General features: G+C 50.3%; 1 protein-coding gene across 2 annotated transcripts; it reads left to right on the plus strand.

Annotated features, from left to right (window-relative positions):
• Nucleotides 1-44: 44 nt before the first annotated feature.
• On the plus strand, nt 45-18,395 carry RUSF1 (RUS family member 1). Of its 2 annotated transcripts, none has more exons than XM_044303171.1 (15): nt 45-174; nt 11,221-11,373; nt 11,605-11,682; nt 15,169-15,283; nt 15,367-15,412; nt 15,486-15,518; nt 15,693-15,798; nt 15,867-15,968; nt 16,052-16,122; nt 16,249-16,433; nt 16,927-16,984; nt 17,061-17,131; nt 17,215-17,313; nt 17,914-17,985; nt 18,068-18,395. In XM_044303171.1, the coding sequence occupies exons 2-15, from the start codon at nt 11,227-11,229 to the stop codon at nt 18,154-18,156; spliced, it is 1,272 nt and encodes a 423-aa protein (XP_044159106.1). In that variant the 5' UTR covers nt 45-174; nt 11,221-11,226; the 3' UTR covers nt 18,157-18,395. The 2 variants fall into 2 exon arrangements, with proteins under 2 accessions (XP_044159106.1, XP_044159107.1); XM_044303172.1 differs by lacking the exon at nt 45-174 and adding an exon at nt 199-255.
• Nucleotides 18,396-19,984: the final 1,589 nt, after the last annotated feature.

The following is a 19,984-nucleotide window of genomic DNA, read 5'->3' on the forward strand; positions in this document are numbered from 1 at the left end:
GCTGTGCGTGGTTTCTGCGGTTACACACCACGTGACTTCAGCACGTTAGCGCCACGTCACTTTCTGCTCTTTAAAGCGGACTGGACCAATAGGGAACTCTAGTTCAGGTCACGTGTTAGCTTAACCCTATGACTGCTGCTGTGAACCTGACGGTGGAGACTGAAGTGAGAGACCGTGAGTTCAGAGCAGTGGCGGATCCGGAGCCTGGTCTGGGGGGGGGCACTTCCGGATTATTTCTGTCTACACAGTGTAGCGGTATAATGTGGGGCACAGTGTAGCGGTATACTGTATATTGTGGGGCACAGTGTAGCGGTATACTGTATATTGTGGGGCACAGTGTAGAGGTATACTGTATATTGTGTGGCACAGTGTAGAGGTATACTGTATATTGTGTGGCACAGTGTAGAGGTATACTGTATATTGTGTGGCACAGTGTAGAGGTATACTGTATATTGTGTGGCACAGTGTAGAGGTATACTGTATATTGTGTGGCACAGTGTAGAGGTATACTGTATATTGTGTGGCACAGTGTAGAGGTATACTGTATATTGTGTGGCACAGTGTAGAGGTATACTGTATATTGTGTGGCACAGTGTAGAGGTATACTGTATATTGTGTGGCACAGTGTAGAGGTATACTGTATATTGTGGGGCACAGTGTAGAGGTATACTGTATATTGTGGGGCACAGTGTAGCGGTATACTGTATATTGTGGGGCACAGTGTAGAGGTATACTGTATATTGTGGGGCACAGTGTAGAGGTATACTGTATATTGTGGGGCACAGTGTAGAGGTATACTGTATATTGTGTGGCACAGTGTAGAGGTATACGATATATTGTGGGGCACAGTGTAGAGGTATACTGTATATTGTGTGGCACAGTGTAGAGGTATACTGTATATTGTGTGGCAACAGTGTAGAGGTATACTGTATATTGTGGGGCACAGTGTAGAGGTATACTGTATATGGTGGGGCACAGTGTAGAGGTATACTGTATATTGTGGGGCACAGTGTAGAGGTATACTGTATATTGTGGGTCACAGTGTAGAGGTATACTGTATATTGTGGGGCACAGTGTAGAGGTATACTGTATATTGTGGGGCACAGTGTAGAGGTATACTGTATATTGTGTGGCACAGTGTAGAGGTATACTGTATATTGTGGGGCACAGTGTAGAGGTATACTGTATATTGTGGGGCACAGTGTAGAGGTATACTGTATATTGGTGGGCACAGTGTAGAGGTATACTGTAATATTGTGGGGCACAGTGTAGAGGTATACTGTTATTGTGGGGCACAGTGTAGAGGTTACTGTATATTGTGGGGCACAGTGTAGAGGTATACTGTATATTGTGGGGCACAGTGTAGAGGTATACTGTATATGTGTGGGCACAGTGTAGAGGTATACTGTATATTGTGGGGCACAGTGTAGCGGTATACTGTATATTGTGGGGCACAGTGTAGAGGTATACTGTATATTGGGGGGCACAGTGTAGAGGTATACTGTATATTGTGGGGCACAGTGTAGAGGTATACTGTATATTGTGGGGCACAGTGTAGAGGTATACTGTATATTGTGTGGCACAGTTTAGAGGTATACTGTATATTGTGGGGCACAGTGTAGAGGTATACTGTATATTGTGGGGCACAGTGTAGAGGTATACTGTATATTGTGGGGCACAGTGTAGAGGTATACTGTATATTGTGGGGCACAGTGTAGAGGTATACTGTATATTGTGGGCACAGTGTAGAGGTATACTGTATATTGTGGGGCACGTGTAGAGGTATACTGTATATTGTGGGGCACAGTGTAGAGGTATACTGTATATTGTGGGGGCACAGTGTAGAGGTATACTGTATATTGTGGGGCACAGTGTAGCGGTATACTGTATATTAGTGGGGCACAGTGTAGAGGTATACTGTATATTGTGGGGCACAGTGTAGAGGTATACTGTATATTTGTGGGCACAGTGTAGAGTACTGTATATGTGGGCACAGTGTAGAGGTATACTGTATATTGTGGGGCACAGTGTAGAGGTATACTGTATATTGTGTGGCACAGTGTAGCGGTATACTGTATATTGTGGGCACAGTGTAGAGGTATACTGTATATTGCTGGGGCACAGTGTAGAGGTATACTGTATATTGGGGGCACAGTGTAGAGGTATACTGTATATTGTGGGGCACAGTGTAGAGGTATACTGTATATTGCGGGGCACAGTGTAGCGGTATACTGTATATTGCGGGGCACAGTGTAGAGGTATACTGTATATTGCGGGGCACAGTGTAGAGGTATACTGTATATTGCGGGGCACAGTGTAGAGGTATACTGTATATTGCGGGGCACAGTGTAGAGGTATACTGTATATTGCGGGGCACAGTGTAGAGGTATACTGTATATTGCGGGGCACAGTGTAGAGGTATACTGTATATTGCGGGGCACAGTGTAGAGGTATACTGTATATTGCGGGGCACAGTGTAGAGGTATACTGTATATTGCGGGGCACAGTGTAGAGGTATACTGTATATTGCGGGGCACAGTGTAGAGGTATACTGTATATTGCGGGGCACAGTGTAGAGGTATACTGTATATTGCGGGGCACAGTGTAGAGGTATACTGTATATTGCGGGGCACAGTGTAGAGGTATACTGTATATTGCGGGGCACAGTGTAGAGGTATACTGTATATTGCGGGGCACAGTGTAGAGGTATACTGTATATTGCGGGCACAGTGTAGAGGTATACTGTATATTGCGGGGCACAGTGTAGAGGTATACTGTATATTGCGGGGCACAGTGTAGAGTATACTGTATATTGCGGGGGCACAGTGTAGAGGTATACTGTATATTGCGGGGCACAGTGTAGAGGTATACTGTATATTGCGGGGCACAGTGTAGAGGTATACTGTATATTGCGGGGCACAGTGTAGAGGTATACTGTATATTGCGGGGCACAGTGTAGAGGTATACTGTATATTGCGGGGCACAGTGTAGAGGTATACTGTATATTGCGGGGCACAGTGTAGAGGTATACTGTATATTGCGGGGCACAGTGTAGAGGTATACTGTATATTGCGGGGCACAGTGTAGAGGTATACTGTATATTGCGGGGCACAGTGTAGAGGTATACTGTATATTGCTGGGGCACAGTGTAGAGGTATACTGTATATTGCTGGGGCACAGTGTAGAGGTATACTGTATATTGCGGGGCACAGTGTAGAGGTATACTGTATATTGTGGGGCACAGTGTAGAGGTATACTGTATATTGTGGGGCACAGTGTAGAGGTATACTGTATATTGTGGGGCACAGTGTAGAGGTATACTGTATATTGTGGGGCACAGTGTAGAGGTATACTGTATATTGTGGGGCACAGTGTAGAGGTATACTGTATATTGTGGGGCACAGTGTAGAGGTATACTGTATATTGTGGGGCACAGTGTAGAGGTATACTGTATATTGTGGGGCACAGTGTAGAGGTATACTGTATATTGTGGGGCACAGTGTAGAGGTATACTGTATATTGTGGGGCACAGTGTAGAGGTATACTGTATATTGTGGGGCACAGTGTAGAGGTATACTGTATATTGTGGGGCACAGTGTAGAGGTATACTGTATATTGTGGGGCACAGTGTAGAGGTATACTGTATATTGTGGGGCACAGTGTAGAGGTATACTGTATATTGTGGGGCACAGTGTAGAGGTATACTGTATATTGTGGGGCACAGTGTAGAGGTATACTGTATATTGTGGGGCACAGTGTAGAGGTATACTGTATATTGTGGGGCACAGTGTAGAGGTATACTGTATATTGTGGGGCACAGTGTAGAGGTATACTGTATATGTGGGGCACAGTGTAGAGGTATACTGTATATGTGGGGCACAGTGTAGAGGTATACTGTATATGGGGCACAGTGTAGAGGTATACTGTGGGGCACAGTGTAGAGGTATACTGTATACTGTGGGGCACAGTGTAGAGGTATACTGTATACTGTGGGGCACAGTGTAGAGGTATACTGTATATTGTGGGGCACAGTGTAGAGGTATACTGTATATTGTGTGGAACAATGTAGGCTATATGTGTATAACATAAACATACTCCACATGAACACTTACAGTTACTTGGCCCTTGGGGGTCTCGGACGCCACTTCCACACTTGGCCGGGGGCTCGGACGCCACTTCCACACTTGGCCGGGGGCTCGGACGGCACTTCCACACTTGGCCCTTGGGGGTCTCGGACGCCACTTCCACACTTGGCCGGGGGCTCGGACGCCACTTCCACACTTGGCCGGGGTCTCGGACGCCACTTCCACACTTGGCCGGGGGCTCGGACGCCACTTCCACACTTTGGCCGGGGGCTCGGACGCCACTTCCACACTTTGGCCGGGGGCTCGGACGCCACTTCCACACTTGGCCGGGGGCTCGGACGCCACTTCCACACTTTGGCCGGGGGCTCGGACGCCACTTCCACACTTTGGCCGGGGGCTCGGACGCCACTTCCACACTTTGGCCGGGGGCTCGGACGCCACTTCCACACTTTGGCCGGGGGCTCGGACGCCACTTCCACACTTTGGCCGGGGGCTCGGACGCCACTTCCACACTTTGGCCGGGGGCTCGGACGCCACTTCCACACTTTGGCCGGGGGCTCGGACGCCACTTCCACACTTTGGCCGGGGGCTCGGCGGAGCTGATGTTGTGTTTTATCCTAATGAGAAAGATTTCATAATAAGGATTTGGAGAAGGGGCAGAGGGATAGCGGAGCAGGGAGAGGCCGGTGCTGCTACTATGGGGTCATACCATGGGGGGTAATAAAGGTCACCATAAGGCCCCCAGTAGTAATAATTCTCCTTATATTAGACAGTGCAAAAAATAACCCCTTGTAATGCCCCCAGTTGAGCTAATGTCCCCATAGTGCCCCCATAATGTTAGTATAAAATATCCCTATATAGTGCTCCTCTCCCCCCTTGCTTCTAGTGCCCCCCATAATGTACCAGTATATAATGCCCCAGTAGATGCCCTCAGTGTTCCCCATAATTTGCAAGTATAAAATACCCCTTCTTAGTGTCCCCCTTCCCCATAGTACCCACCATAATGTGTCCCAGTATAAAATTGTACTGTACAGAGCCCCCCATATAAAACACCCCTATTTGTGACCTCAGTAGATTCCCCTATAGTGCCCCCAATAATGTGCCAGTAATAACAGCCCCCCCAATAATGTGCCAGTAATAACAGCCCCCCCATCAATGTGCCAGTAATGACAGCCCCCCAAAAATGTGCCAGTAATGACAGCCCCCCAAAAATGTGCCAGTAATGACAGCCCCCCAAAAATGTGCCAGTAATGACAGCCCCCCAAAAATGTGCCAGTAATGACAGCCCCCCAAAAATGTGCCAGTAATGACAGCCCCCCCAATAGTGTGCCAGTAATAACAGCCCCCCAATAGTGTGCCAGTAATGACAGCCCCCCATCAATGTGCCAGTAATGACAGCCTCCCATTATGCCAGTAATGACAGCCTCCCATTATGCCAGTAATGACAGCCTCCCATTATGTGCCAGTAATGACAGCCCCCCCAATAATGTGCCAGTAATGACAGCCCCCCAATAATGTGCCAGTAATGACAGCCCCCCAATAGTGTGCCAGTAATGACAGCCCCCCAATAGTGTGCCAGTAATGACAGCCCCCCAATAGTGTGCCAGTAATGACAGCCCCCAATAGTGTGCCAGTAATGACAGCCCCCCAATAGTGTGCCAGTAATGACAGCCCCCCAATAGTGTGCCAGTAATGACAGCCCCCCAATAGTGTGCCAGTAATGACAGCCCCCCAATAGTGTGCCAGTAATGACAGCCCCCCAATAGTGTGCCAGTAATGACAGCCGCCCCATTATGTTCCAGTAAAAGTATTGTATATATAAACAACAAAAAAATAAACACACTTACCTCCTTGGCAGCGATGCAATGCAGCCTCTTCCGACCTGTGTCCCTCGCTGTACGGCTCAGGCGGCGCGATGACGTCGTGCCGGCCTCTGATAGGCTGCAGGTACTAGGCTTGCAGCTTATCAGAGGAAAGGAAAGGGACACGCCTCTCCCTCCCCTGCCTGAGCACAGGCATCTGTATCGCTGCCCTGAGGACAGCGATACAGATGACTATGGAGATGAACGCTCCACAATGGAAGCGTTGATCTCCCTGTGCCCTGCTGCCGCCCCCCCCCCCCCCCCCACACACACTTCTGAGCAGCTCAGGGGGCAATTGCCCCGTTGCACACACCCCTCGGATCCGCCAGTGGTTCAGAGGAGACGCCAATGTACAGTAGGTGTCCCTCCTAAAACCCCAATACCACACGTGACTATTCTCATCCCTTATATATCACTGACATATTCCACAGCGCTGTACAGACATTCTCATCACTTATATATCACTGACATATTCCACAGCGCTGTACAGACATTCTCATCACTTATATATCACTGACATATTCCACAGCGCTGTACAGACATTCTCATCACTGACATATTCCACAGCGCTGTACTGACATTCCCATCACTTATATATCACTGACATATTCCACAGCGCTGTACAGACATTCTCATCACTTATATATCACTGACATATTCCACAGCGCTGTACAGACATTCTCACCACTTATATATCACTGACATATTCCACAGCGCTGTACAGACATTCTCATCACTTATATATCACTGACATATTCCACAGCGCTGTACAGACATTCTCATCACTTATATATCACTGACATATTCCACAGCGCTGTACAGACATTCTCATCACTGACATATTCCACAGCGCTGTACTGACATTCCCATCACTTATATATCACTGACATATTCCACAGCGCTGTACAGACATTCTCATCACTTATATATCACTGACATATTCCACAGCGCTGTACAGACATTCTCATCACTGACATATTCCACAGCGCTGTACTGACATTCCCATCACTTATATATCACTGACATATTCCACAGCGCTGTACAGACATTCTCATCACTTATATATCACTGACATATTCCACAGCGCTGTACAGACATTCTCATCACTGACATATTCCACAGCGCTGTACAGACATTCCCATCACTTATATATCACTGACATATTCCACAGCGCTGTACATACATTCTCATCCCTTATATATCACTGACATATTCCACAGCGCTGTACAGACATTCTCATCACTTATATATCACTGACATATTCCACAGCGCTGTACAGACATTCTCATCACTTATATATCACTGACATATTCCCCAGCGCTGTACAGACATTCTCATCACTTATATATCACTGACATAGTCCACAGCGCTGTACAGACATTCTCATCACTTATATATCACTGACATATTCCACAGCGCTGTACAGACACATCACTTATATATCACTGACATATTCCACATCGCTGTACAGACATTCTCATCTCCTATATATCACTGACATATTCCACAGCGCTGTACAGACATTCCCATCACTTATATATCACTGCCATATTCCACAGCGCTGTACAGACATTCTCATCACTTATATATCACTGACATATTCCACATCGCTGTACAGACATTCTCATCTCCTATATATCACTGACATATTCCACAGCGCTGTACAGACATTCTCATCTCTTATATATAACACTGACATATTCCACAGCGCTGTACAGACATTCTCATCCCTTATATATCAATGACAGCCCCCCGTTATGTGCCAGTAATGACAGCCCCCCGTTATGTGCCAGTAATGACAGCCCCCGGTTATGTGCCAGTAATGACAGCCGCCCCATTATGTTCCAGTAAAAGTATTGTATATATAAACAACAAAAAAATAAACACACTTACCTCCTTGGCAGCGATGCAATGCAGCCTCTTCCGACCTGTGTCCCTCGCTGTACGGCTCAGGCGGCGCGATGACGTCGTGCCGGCCTCTGATAGGCTGCAGGTACTAGGCTTGCAGCTTATCAGAGGAAAGGAAAGGGACACGCCTCTCCCTCCCCTGCCTGAGCACAGGCATCTGTATCGCTGCCCTGAGGACAGCGATACAGATGACTATGGAGATGAACGCTCCACAATGGAAGCGTTGATCTCCCTGTGCCCTGCTGCCGCCTTATACATCACTGACATATTCCACAGCGCTGTACAGACATTCTCATCACTGACATATTCCACAGCGCTGTACAGACATTCCCATCACTTATATATCACTGACATATTCCACAGCTCTGTACAGACATTCTCATCACTTATATATCACTGACATATTCCACAGCGCTGTACAGACATTCTCATCACTTATATATATATCACTGACATATTCCACAGCGCTGTACAGACATTCCCATCACTTATATATCACTGACATATTCCACAGCTCTGTACAGACATTCTCATCACTTATATATCACTGACATATTCCACAGCGCTGTACAGACATTCTCATCTCTTATATATCACTGACATATTCCACAGCGCTGTACAGACATTCTCATCACTTATATATCACTGACATATTCCACAGCCCTGTACAGACATTCTCATCCCTTATATATATCACAGACATATTCCACAGCTCTGTACAGACATTCTCATCACTTATATATCACTGACATAGTCCACAGCTCTGTACAGACATTCTCATCACATATATCACAGACATATTCCACAGCGCTGTACAGACATTCTCATCCCTTATATATATCACAGACATATTCCACAGCGCTGTACAGACATTCTCATCACTTATATATCACTGACCTAGTCCACAGCGCTTTACAGACATTCTCATCACTGACATATTCCACAGCTCTGTACAGACATTCTCATCACTTATATATCACTGACATATTCCACATTGCTGTACAGACATTCTCATCACTGACATATTCCACAGCTCTGTACAGACATTCTCATCACTTATATATCACTGACATATTCCACAGCGCTGTACAGACATTCTCATCACTTATATATCACTGACATATTCCACATTGTCTGTACAGCATTCTCATCACTGACATATTCCACAGCGCTGTACAGACATTCTCATCCCTTATATATCACTGACATATTCCACAGCGCTGTACAGACATTCTCATCACTTATATATCACTGACATATTCCACAGCGCTGTACAGACATTCTCATCACTTATATATCACTGACATATTCCACAGCTCTGTACAGACATTCCCATCACTTATATATCACTGACATATTCCACAGCGCTGTACAGACATTCTCATCACTGACATATTCCACAGCGCTGTACAGACATTCTCATCACTTGTATATCACTGACATATTCCACATCGCTGTACAGACATTCTCATCTCTTATATATCACTGACATATTCCACAGCGCTGTACAGACATTCTCATCACATATATCACTGACATATTCCACAGCGCTGTACAGACATTCCCATCACTTATATATCACTGACATATTCCACAGCGCTGTACAGACATTCTCATCACTGACATATTCCACAGCGCTGTACAGACATTCTCATCACTTGTATATCACTGACATATTCCACATCGCTGTACAGACATTCTCATCTCTTATATATCACTGACATATTCCACAGCGCTGTACAGACATTCTCATCACATATATCACTGACATATTCCACAGCGCTGTACAGACATTCTCATCACTTATATATCACTGACATATTCCACAGCACTGTACAGACATTCTCATCCCTCATATATCACTGACATATTCCACATCGCTGTACAGACATTCTCATCCCTTATATATATCACTGACATATTCCACAGCGCTGTACAGACATTCTCATCACTTATATATATATCACTGACATATTCCACATTGCTGTACAGACATTCTCATCACTTATATATCGCTGACATATTCCACAGCGCTGTACAGACATTCCCATCACTTACATATTCCACAGCACTGTACATTCTCATCTCTTATATATCACTGACATATATTCCACAGCGCTGTACAGACATTCTCATCACTGATATATCACTGACATATTCCACAGCTCTGTACAGACATTCTCATCACTTATATATATATCACTGACATATTCCACAGCGCTGTACAGACATTCTCATCACTTATATATCACTGACATATTCCACAGCGCTGTACAGACATTCTCATCTCTTATATATCACTGACATATTCCACAGCGCTGTACAGACATTCTCATCACTTATATATATATCACTGACATATTCCACATTGCTGTACAGACATTCTCATCACTTATATATCGCTGACATATTCCACAGCGCTGTACAGACATTCTCATCCCTTATATATCACTGACCTATTCCACAGCGCTGTACAGACATTCTCATCACTGATATATCACTGACATATTCCACAGCGCTTTACTGACATTCCCATCACTTATATATCACTGACATATTCCACAGCGCTGTACAGACATTCTCATCACTGACATATTCCACAGCGCTGTACAGACATTCTCATCACTGACATATTCCACAGCGCTGTACAGACATTCTCATCACTTATATATCACTGACATATTCCACAGCGCTGTACAGACATTCTCATCCCTTATATATATCACTGACATATTCCACAGCGCTGTACAGACATTCTCATCACTTATATATATATATATCACTGACATATTCCACATTGCTGTACAGACATTCTCATCACTTATATATCGCTGACATATTCCACAGCGCTGTACAGACATTCTCATCCCTTATATATCGCTGACATATTCCACAGCGCTGTACAGACATTCTCATCCCTTATATATCACTGACATATTCCACAGCGCTGTACAGACATTCTCATCACTGATATATCACTGACATATTCCACAGCGCTGTACAGACATTCTCATCACTGATATATCACTGACATATTCCACAGCTCTGTACAGACATTCTCATCACTTATATATATATCACTGACATATTCCACATTGCTGTACAGACATTCTCATCCCTTATACATCACTGACTGCAAGGGTTCACATACTTTTACCACTCACAATTGTGATATTGGATTAATACAGAAATATAGAAAATTCTGAAGGGTTGACAAACTTTCAGGTGCCACACCAAGCTCCTCCATTGCCTGGCCGTGGCTCGTATAGACATGTGGGGGGTGGCCAGTCAGACACCAGCGCTCCAGCAGCTGGACACGATGCAAGTGTGAAGGGTCATAACTTTTACCACTCTTCTCGATGCAGGCCGTGATGTCATCTGAGGATGCGGTTATGGTGTGCACAGAGCGTTATGGATCAGGCGACGTTCTCAAGTACATAAAATGTGATGACGGGACTGTGTGCTGCCAGAGGGCGCACCAAGCCCACAAATACCGCCCACTGAGGGACTGCTTCACGGTGAGTCAATAGTCCTGTCTCTGCAGCTCTTTGCTCCAGGGCCACTCATCACCTCAGGGGGCAGCTTTGATACATAGGATGTTATTGTCTCCTTCTACCAGAGTTTTGTGCTCCACAGCCATGAGCACCCGGGTGCACTCTGCATGGACCTGCTGCATTCTAGAATGACCTCTTCAGAGTGCTGCTCACACTGTATAGGCGCTCCGTCACTTGACCATTATTTTCTTACAGAGTCTGTTCCTCCCTCATGGTTTTCCTGACAGCGTCAGTGAAGATTACTTGGAATACCAGCTCTGGGACACACTGCAGGTGACGGATAATGCCTGGGAGTTGCGTCTGCGGGTGACTGATGACGCCTGTGTGTTGTGACTGATGACGTCTGGTTGGTGCGACTGATGATGTCTGGGAGTTGCATCTACGAGTGACTGACGTCTGGTTGGTGAGACTGATGACCCATGGGTGTTGCATCTGCGAGTGACTGACGTCTGGGAGTTGTGACTGATGATGTCTGGGTGTTGCGTCTGCCGGACAACCGATGACATCTGGGTGTTGCGACTGATGACATCTGGGTGTTGCGACTGCCGGGTAACCTATGACTTCTGGTTGTTGCGTCTTCTGGTGACTGATGACATCTGGGTGTTGCGTCTGCCCACGACTGATGACGTCTGGGTGTTGCGCCTGCTGGGTGACTGATGACGTCTGGTTGCAGCGACTGATGACGTCTGGGTGTTGTGTCTGCCCACGACTGATGACGTCTGGGTTTTGCGAGTGACTGATGACTCGACACCCAGTTTGTAGTGGACTGATAGCGTGTGGATGTTGTGTCTGCCGGTGACTGATGATGTCTGGGAGTTGTGAATGATTATGTTTGGGTGCTGTGTTTGTAGTGGACTGATAGCGTCTGGGTGTTGCGTCTGCCCACGACTGATGACCCGACACCCAGTTTGTAGTGGACTGATAGCGTCTTGATGTTGCGTCTGCTGGTGACTGACGTCTGGGTGTTGGGTCTGCCCGGGGACTGACGTCTGGGTGTTGGGTCTGCTCGGCGACTGATGACGTCTGGGTGTTGGGTCTGCTCGGCGACTGATGACGTCTGGGTGTTGGGTCTGCCAGGTGACTGATGACCCGACACCCAGTTTGTAGTGGACTGATAGCGTCTTGATGTTGCGTCTGCTGGTGACTGACGTCTGGGTGTTGGGTCTGCTCGGCGACTGATGACGTCTGGGTGTTGGGTCTGCCCGGTGACTGACGTCTGGGTGTTGGGTCTGCTCGGCGACTGATGACGTCTGGGTGTTGGGTCTGCCCGGTGACTGACGTCTGGGTGTTGGGTCTGCTCGGCGACTGATGACGTCTGGGTGTTGGGTCTGCCCGGTGACTGACGTCTGGGTGTTGGGTCTGCACGGTGACTGATGACGTCTGGGTGTTGCGTCTGCGAGTAACTGATGACCCGACACCCAGTTTGTAGTGGACTGATAGCGTCTTGATGTTGCGTCTGCCGGTGACTGACGTCTGGGTGTTGGGTCTGCCCGGTGACTGACGTCTGGGTGTTTGGTCTGCCCGGTGACTGATGACGTCTGGGTGTTGGGTCTGCCCGGTGACTGATGACGTCTGGGTGTTGGGTCTGCCCGGTGACTGATGACGTCTGGGTGTTGGGTCTGCCCGGTGACTGATGACGTCTGGGTGTTGGGTCTGCCCGGTGACTGATGACGTCTGGGTGTTGGGTCTGCCCGGTGACTGATGACGTCTGGGTGTTGGGTCTGCCCGGTGACTGATGACGTCTGGGTGTTGGGTCTGCCCGGTGACTGATGACGTCTGGGTGTTGGGTCTGCCCGGTGACTGATGACGTCTGGGTGTTGGGTCTGCCCGGTGACTGATGACGTCTGGGTGTTGGGTCTGCCCGGTGACTGATGACGTCTGGGTGTTGTGTCTGCCCGGTGACTGATGACGTCTGGGTGTTGGGTCTGCCCGGTGACTGATGACGTCTGGGTGTTGGGTCTGCCCGGTGACTGATGACGTCTGGGTGTTGGGTCTGCCCGGTGACTGATGACGTCTGGGTGTTGGGTCTGCCCGGTGACTGACGACGTCTGGGTGTTGGGTCTGCACGGTGACTGACGTCTGGGTGTTGGGTCTGCACGGTGACTGATGACGTCTGGGTGTTGGGTCTGCACGGGGACTGACGTCTGGGTGTTGGGTCTGCTCGGCGACTGATGACGTCTGGGTGTTGGGTCTGCTCGGCGACTGATGACGTCTGGGTGTTGGGTCTGCCAGGTGACTGATGACCCGACACCCAGTTTGTAGTGGACTGATAGCGTCTTGATGTTGCGTCTGCTGGTGACTGACGTCTGGGTGTTGGGTCTGCTCGGCGACTGATGACGTCTGGGTGTTGGGTCTGCCCGGTGACTGACGTCTGGGTGTTGGGTCTGCTCGGCGACTGATGACGTCTGGGTGTTGGGTCTGCCCGGTGACTGACGTCTGGGTGTTGGGTCTGCTCGGCGACTGATGACGTCTGGGTGTTGGGTCTGCCCGGTGACTGACGTCTGGGTGTTGGGTCTGCACGGTGACTGATGACGTCTGGGTGTTGCGTCTGCGAGTAACTGATGACCCGACACCCAGTTTGTAGTGGACTGATAGCGTCTTGATGTTGCGTCTGCCGGTGACTGACGTCTGGGTGTTGGGTCTGCCCGGTGACTGACGTCTGGGTGTTGGGTCTGCCCGGTGACTGATGACGTCTGGGTGTTGGGTCTGCCCGGTGACTGATGACGTCTGGGTGTTGGGTCTGCCCGGTGACTGATGACGTCTGGGTGTTGGGTCTGCCCGGTGACTGATGACGTCTGGGTGTTGGGTCTGCCCGGTGACTGATGACGTCTGGGTGTTGGGTCTGCCCGGTGACTGATGACGTCTGGGTGTTGGGTCTGCCCGGTGACTGATGACGTCTGGGTGTTGGGTCTGCCCGGTGACTGATGACGTCTGGGTGTTGGGTCTGCCCGGTGACTGATGACGTCTGGGTGTTGGGTCTGCCCGGTGACTGATGACGTCTGGGTGTTGGGTCTGCCCGGTGACTGATGACGTCTGGGTGTTGGGTCTGCCCGGTGACTGATGACGTCTGGGTGTTGGGTCTGCCCGGTGACTGATGACGTCTGGGTGTTGGGTCTGCCCGGTGACTGATGACGTCTGGGTGTTGGGTCTGCCCGGTGACTGATGACGTCTGGGTGTTGGGTCTGCCCGGTGACTGATGACGTCTGGGTGTTGGGTCTGCCCGGTGACTGATGACGTCTGGGTGTTGGGTCTGCCCGGTGACTGATGACGTCTGGGTGTTGGGTCTGCCCGGTGACTGATGACGTCTGGGTGTTGGGTCTGCCCGGTGACTGATGACGTCTGGGTGTTGGGTCTGCACGGTGACTGACGTCTGGGTGTTGGGTCTGCACGGTGACTGATGACGTCTGGGTGTTGGGTCTGCCCGGTGACTGACGTCTGGGTGTTGGGTCTGCACGGTGACTGATGACGTCTGGGTGTTGGGTCTGCCCGGTGACTGACGTCTGGGTGTTGGGTCTGCACGGTGACTGATGACGTCTGGGTGTTGCGTCTCGTCGAGTAACTGATGACCCGACACCCAGTTTGTAGTGGACTGATAGCGTCTTGATGTTGCGTCTGCCGGTGACTGACGGCTGGGTGTTGGGTCTGCCCGGCGACTGATGACGTCTGGGTGTTGTGTTTGTAGTGGACTGATAGCATCTGCCGGTGACTGGCGTGTGTGACCGTTCGGGTTGCTGACCCGTCCCCCTCTTTGACCTCCAGGCCTTCTCCAGCAGTGTGACGGGTTCTCTGGCCACTCATGCTCTCCTCCGAGGATCTGGTGTTGGTGACAGTGCAGCCACTGTGACAGGAGCGACCATTACCTGGATCCTGCGAGGTGCATGTTGTCTCTCCTCCTCCTCTCGCTCTCCTCCTCTCAGTTGTTCTTGTCTTCTGATCAGTCTTCTCCTTGCTGTGTAGATGGCACCGGGATGGTTGGACGCATTCTCTTCGCCTGGATGAAGGGGTATGAGGCGCCTGTGAGCGCGGCGGTGGCGGCTGTATGTGTGACATTACTGAGATGTCTTCTCTCTTATCAGGAGCCGTCTTGACTGCGACGCCAAGCGCTGGAGGTAACTAGGAGGTTCGGCTCTGTGTTGTAGGATCCGTAGTAATAAGCACTTGGCCCCGGGGCCCTAGAGACCCCAGCACCCGGCCTCGCCTCTCAGGCATTTCCATATGTATTTTCACTTTTGCTTTGCCGATTGTGTTGGTCCCACCATAGCTGTCACTCGTCTGTCTCTCAGACTCTTTGCCGATGTGTTAAATGACCTGGCCATATTCATGGAGATCTTGGCTCCCGTCTTCCCATCCTGCTTTACTGTGACCGTCTGCATTGCCGGAGTATTTAAGGTACCTGCGCCCGATTTCGGCCGTCTTCTCGGTATGTGCGTGCTGCGTTTCACTTTTGGTTCTTTCAGTGCATCGTGGGAGTGGCTGGAGGGGCGACACGTGCCGCACTCACTGTGCACCAAGCCAGGAGAGACAACATGGCCGACGTATGTGCAAAGGATGGGAGCCAGGTGAGCATGTAGTAGTGGTGGAGGCGTCCACGCTCCCCTCGCCCAACCCTGAGATCCTGCATGTCCTTTCTTGTCTCTTCCAGGAGACGCTGGTGAATCTGGCCGGACTACTGGTCAGTCTTGTCCTCGTCCCGATGGTGTCTGACAGCATCTGGTGAGTCCCTTACAATGCAGACACCATGGCGGGGTAGCTGGCGGTCTAGAGCTGGCCGTGGAGCCTGTCTGCTGAGACCACCCTCAATGCCTCCAGGTGATGGGCGTGACCTCTTGTACGTTCCAGGGGAACCTACCTCCTTTTCCTCCTCCTGACATGTCTGCACCTTTATGCAAATTATCGCGCTGTTCGTTCTGTTGTCATGGAGACGCTCAACCAATCAAGACTTAGCATAGTGCTGGAGCACTATCTGCTAGAGGGCCGGATCCTGAGCCCGGCTGAAGCCAACCCAAAGGAGCTGCTTTTACCAGGTGGGTAGTGGCGCCAGGACCCTGGGGGTAGGTGTCACGGCCTTTGCTGTGCATGCTGTTGCCAGGGTGTAGGTGCCTGGGCCTTCCCTGTCTGGTGCTGGAGGGGTTAATTACCTAGCTGGTGGGGATTTAGGTGTGGCCCATTGGCTGGAGCTGGGCTCCTGCCCAGTGCTTGAGGGCCACCTTGTGGAACATACAGTCTGCACTGTACAATGAGGCGCAGACGGGATAGGGAGCCCTAACCGCTCCCCGTATGAGCGGACCTGGATGGTAGGAGACAAGGTGGTCCTCGACAACTGGGCAGATAGTAGAGGCCGGACAGGAGCACAGCTCCAGCACCCAGACCAATATAAACCTGGGGCCACACCTAAATCCCCGCCAGCTAGGTAATTAACCCCTCCGGCACCAGACAGGGAAGGGAGGCGTACACCAAAGGCCGTGACAGTAGGTGACCGCGGTGCTCACCAGGATGAATGATGTTGTTTCGGTGCAGGTCTTGGTGCACAAGTCCCAGTTGATGTTGGTGTCGCCCTGAACGCTGTGGTCTCCAGGTATGGCTGTCTCTGCAGGTAGGTGCAGGGATGTCTCTCTGCAGTGGCTGACTGGCTGTCTCTTCCTGTCCTCCAGCGCCTCACAGCTGGAACTCTTAAAGAAAGGAAATGACTCTCTCTACCTGCTGGGGTGGAGGAGGGACACAGGTGAGCAGGCGCTGTGTCGTCCCACTATAACCCCCACTCTCCGCACTCGGCTTACGCTCTGACGTCTTCTTGTCTTGCCGCAGGCCGCCTCGCGGTTGTTTTACATGAGAAGGCGAGCAGCGCTGACATCATCAGATCCGTGGTTCATGCTGAGATTCTTCACAGGAAAACCTTCAGCTCAGGTGTGTACAGACTCGGCACTGCTATGCGGGTGCGTGTGAAGTCTCCTGTGGGATGTATATCCGAGAAGTACATGGTCACCAGTGCGCCCAACCTCTACTGAATCGGGGCAGTCTGGCGCCAGCACTGTCACGTGTTTCGGCTTCTTTCCAGGAAGATGCGCTGTTTGCGTACTGCTCAGCCGGCACGCTCTATAGCAGTGAAGGTGATGAAGCGCGTAGGGCGTCATTTATTAGTTGTGCCGCAATCTGCAACTTCTCCCCACTCTCACCAGGTCTAGAATTGTGGGCGGGGCCGGCAGTTTCTACGCCAGTCTAAAACGCAGGTCTTATTAAATGACCCCCGCCGTGTCGTGCCCAGCATGCCACCTTCTGATGTGGGGGTGGATTTCTCTCAGCCCCCCATCTTGAGATGCCCTGCGTTACGTGTATCATGATGTGAATAACGGCTGAACTCTGGAGGAGGCACCTACTTTATCACCGGGCTGCGCCTCTCTGCCGCCTCTGTGGGGATGCAGGATGTGTCCCAGCCGCTTGGCGAGCGCGGCAGAGAGTGTACGTACAGCTCTCCTAATAACGCCTTCCATCCCTTGTGATCTTCAGATCCCGCCCGCTATGGCATCCTGGCAGAGACGCACGGACTGGTCAGCGGCATGTTCCCAGACTTCCGTCATGGTAGGCCTGCCCCCTCCCCCCATGCTCCGGGCGCTGGCACGCACCTCTCTCCTGCTGTCACTGGCCTGTCTCTGTTTTGCAGGGCTGTGCGCCTCAGGCTGGGTGACTGACCGAAACCTTCTGGACTCCGATGACTGGAGGGCAAATTGGGAGATAAGTAAAGGGCTGTGAACGCCAGGATAGGACACTGCGTCCCGACAGCACTCGCAGGGTTTACTGTATTAACCCCTTAAGGGCCTTGGTTTCGCATTTTCTTTTTTTCTTCCCCAGGTTCCAATAGCCAACTATTTTATTTTTCCGTTCACATAGTCATACGAGGGCTTATATTTTCCATGTCTTTTATTGGAAAACAGGGGAAAAAAAATCTTTGTTGGGTTAAATAAAAAATAAAAAAAAATTCTGCCAAGGTTTTTAGAGTTTTCACATCATGGCGTTCACTGTGCGCTAAAAACGTAGGACGTACTTAGTCTGCGGCTCAAGGCAAAGCCTGCGATACCAAACGTGTATAGTGTGTTTTATATATATATCTATCTATCTCTATCTAAAAAATTTACTACTTTCAAAAAATAAAACTTTGCAAAAACCCAAATTTTTCTTTCCCTCACCATTTTCTGACGAGGATCGGGGGCAGTGTTCTGTACTGTAGAAGAGATCGAGGGTGGCACTTAGGACTATGGGGTGGATTAGGAGCGGCGCTCGGGACTGTAGAGAGGATCGGGGGCAGTGTTCTGTACTGTAGAAGAGATCGAGGGTGGCACTTAGGACTATGGGGTGGATCAGGAGCGGCGCTCGGGACTGTAGAGAGGATCGGGGGCAGTGTTCTGTACTGTAGAAGAGATCGAGGGTGGCACTTAGGACTATGGGGTGGATTAGGAGCGGCGCTCGGGACTGTAGAGAGGATCGGGGGCAGTGTTCTGTACTGTAGAAGAGATCGAGGGTGGCACTTAGGACTATGGGGTGGATTAGGAGCGGCGCTCGGGACTGTAGAGAGGATCGGGGGCAGTGTTCTGTACTGTAGAAGAGATCGAGGGTGGCACTTAGGACTATGGGGTGGATCAGGAGCGGCGCTCGGGACTGTAGAGAGGATCGGGGGCAGTGTTCTGTACTGTAGAAGAGATCGAGGGTGGCACTTAGGACTATGGGGTGGATCAGGAGAGGCGCTCGGGACTGTAGAGAGGATCGGGGGCAGTGTTCTGTACTGTAGAAGAGATCGAGGGTGGCACTTAGGACTATGGGGTGGATCAGGAACAGTGTTCTGAACTGTAGAGAGGATCGGGGCAGTGTTCTGTACTGTAGAAGAGATCGAGGGTGGCACTTAGGACTATGGGGTGGATCAGGAGCGGCGCTCGGGACTGTGGAGAGGATCGGGGGCAGTGTTCTGTACTGTAGAAGAGATCGAGGGTGGCACTTAGGACTATGGGGTGGATCAGGAGCGGCGCTCGGGACTGTGGAGAGGATCGGGGGCAGTGTTCTGTACTGTAGAAGAGATCGAGGGTGGCACTTAGGACTATGGGGTGGATCAGGAGCAGCGTTCGGGACTGTAGAGAGGATCGGGGGCAGTGTTCTGTACTGTAGAAGAGATCGAGGGTGGCACTTAGGACTATGGGGTGGATCAGGAGCAGCGTTCGGGACTGTAGAGAGGATCGGGGGCAGTGTTCTGTACTGTAGAAGAGATCGAAGGTGGCACTTAGGACTATGCGGTGGATCAGGAGCGGCGCTCGGGACTGTAGAGAGGATCGGGGGCAGTGTTCTGTACTGTAGAAGAGATCGAGGGTGGCACTTAGGACTATGGGGTGGATCAGGAGCGGCGCTCGGGACTGTAGAGAGGATCGGGGGCAGTGTTCTGTACTGTAGAAGAGATCGAGGGTGGCACTTAGGACTATGGGGTGGATCAGGAGAGGCGTTCGGGACTGTGGAGAGGATTGGGGGCAGTGTTCTGTAGTATAGAAGAGATCGAGGATGGCACTTAGGACTATGGGGGGGGATCAGGAGAGGCGCT

The sequence above is a fragment of the Bufo gargarizans genome, chromosome 8 (assembly GCF_014858855.1).
Source record: "Bufo gargarizans isolate SCDJY-AF-19 chromosome 8, ASM1485885v1, whole genome shotgun sequence".
Taxonomy (NCBI): domain Eukaryota; kingdom Metazoa; phylum Chordata; class Amphibia; order Anura; family Bufonidae; genus Bufo; species Bufo gargarizans.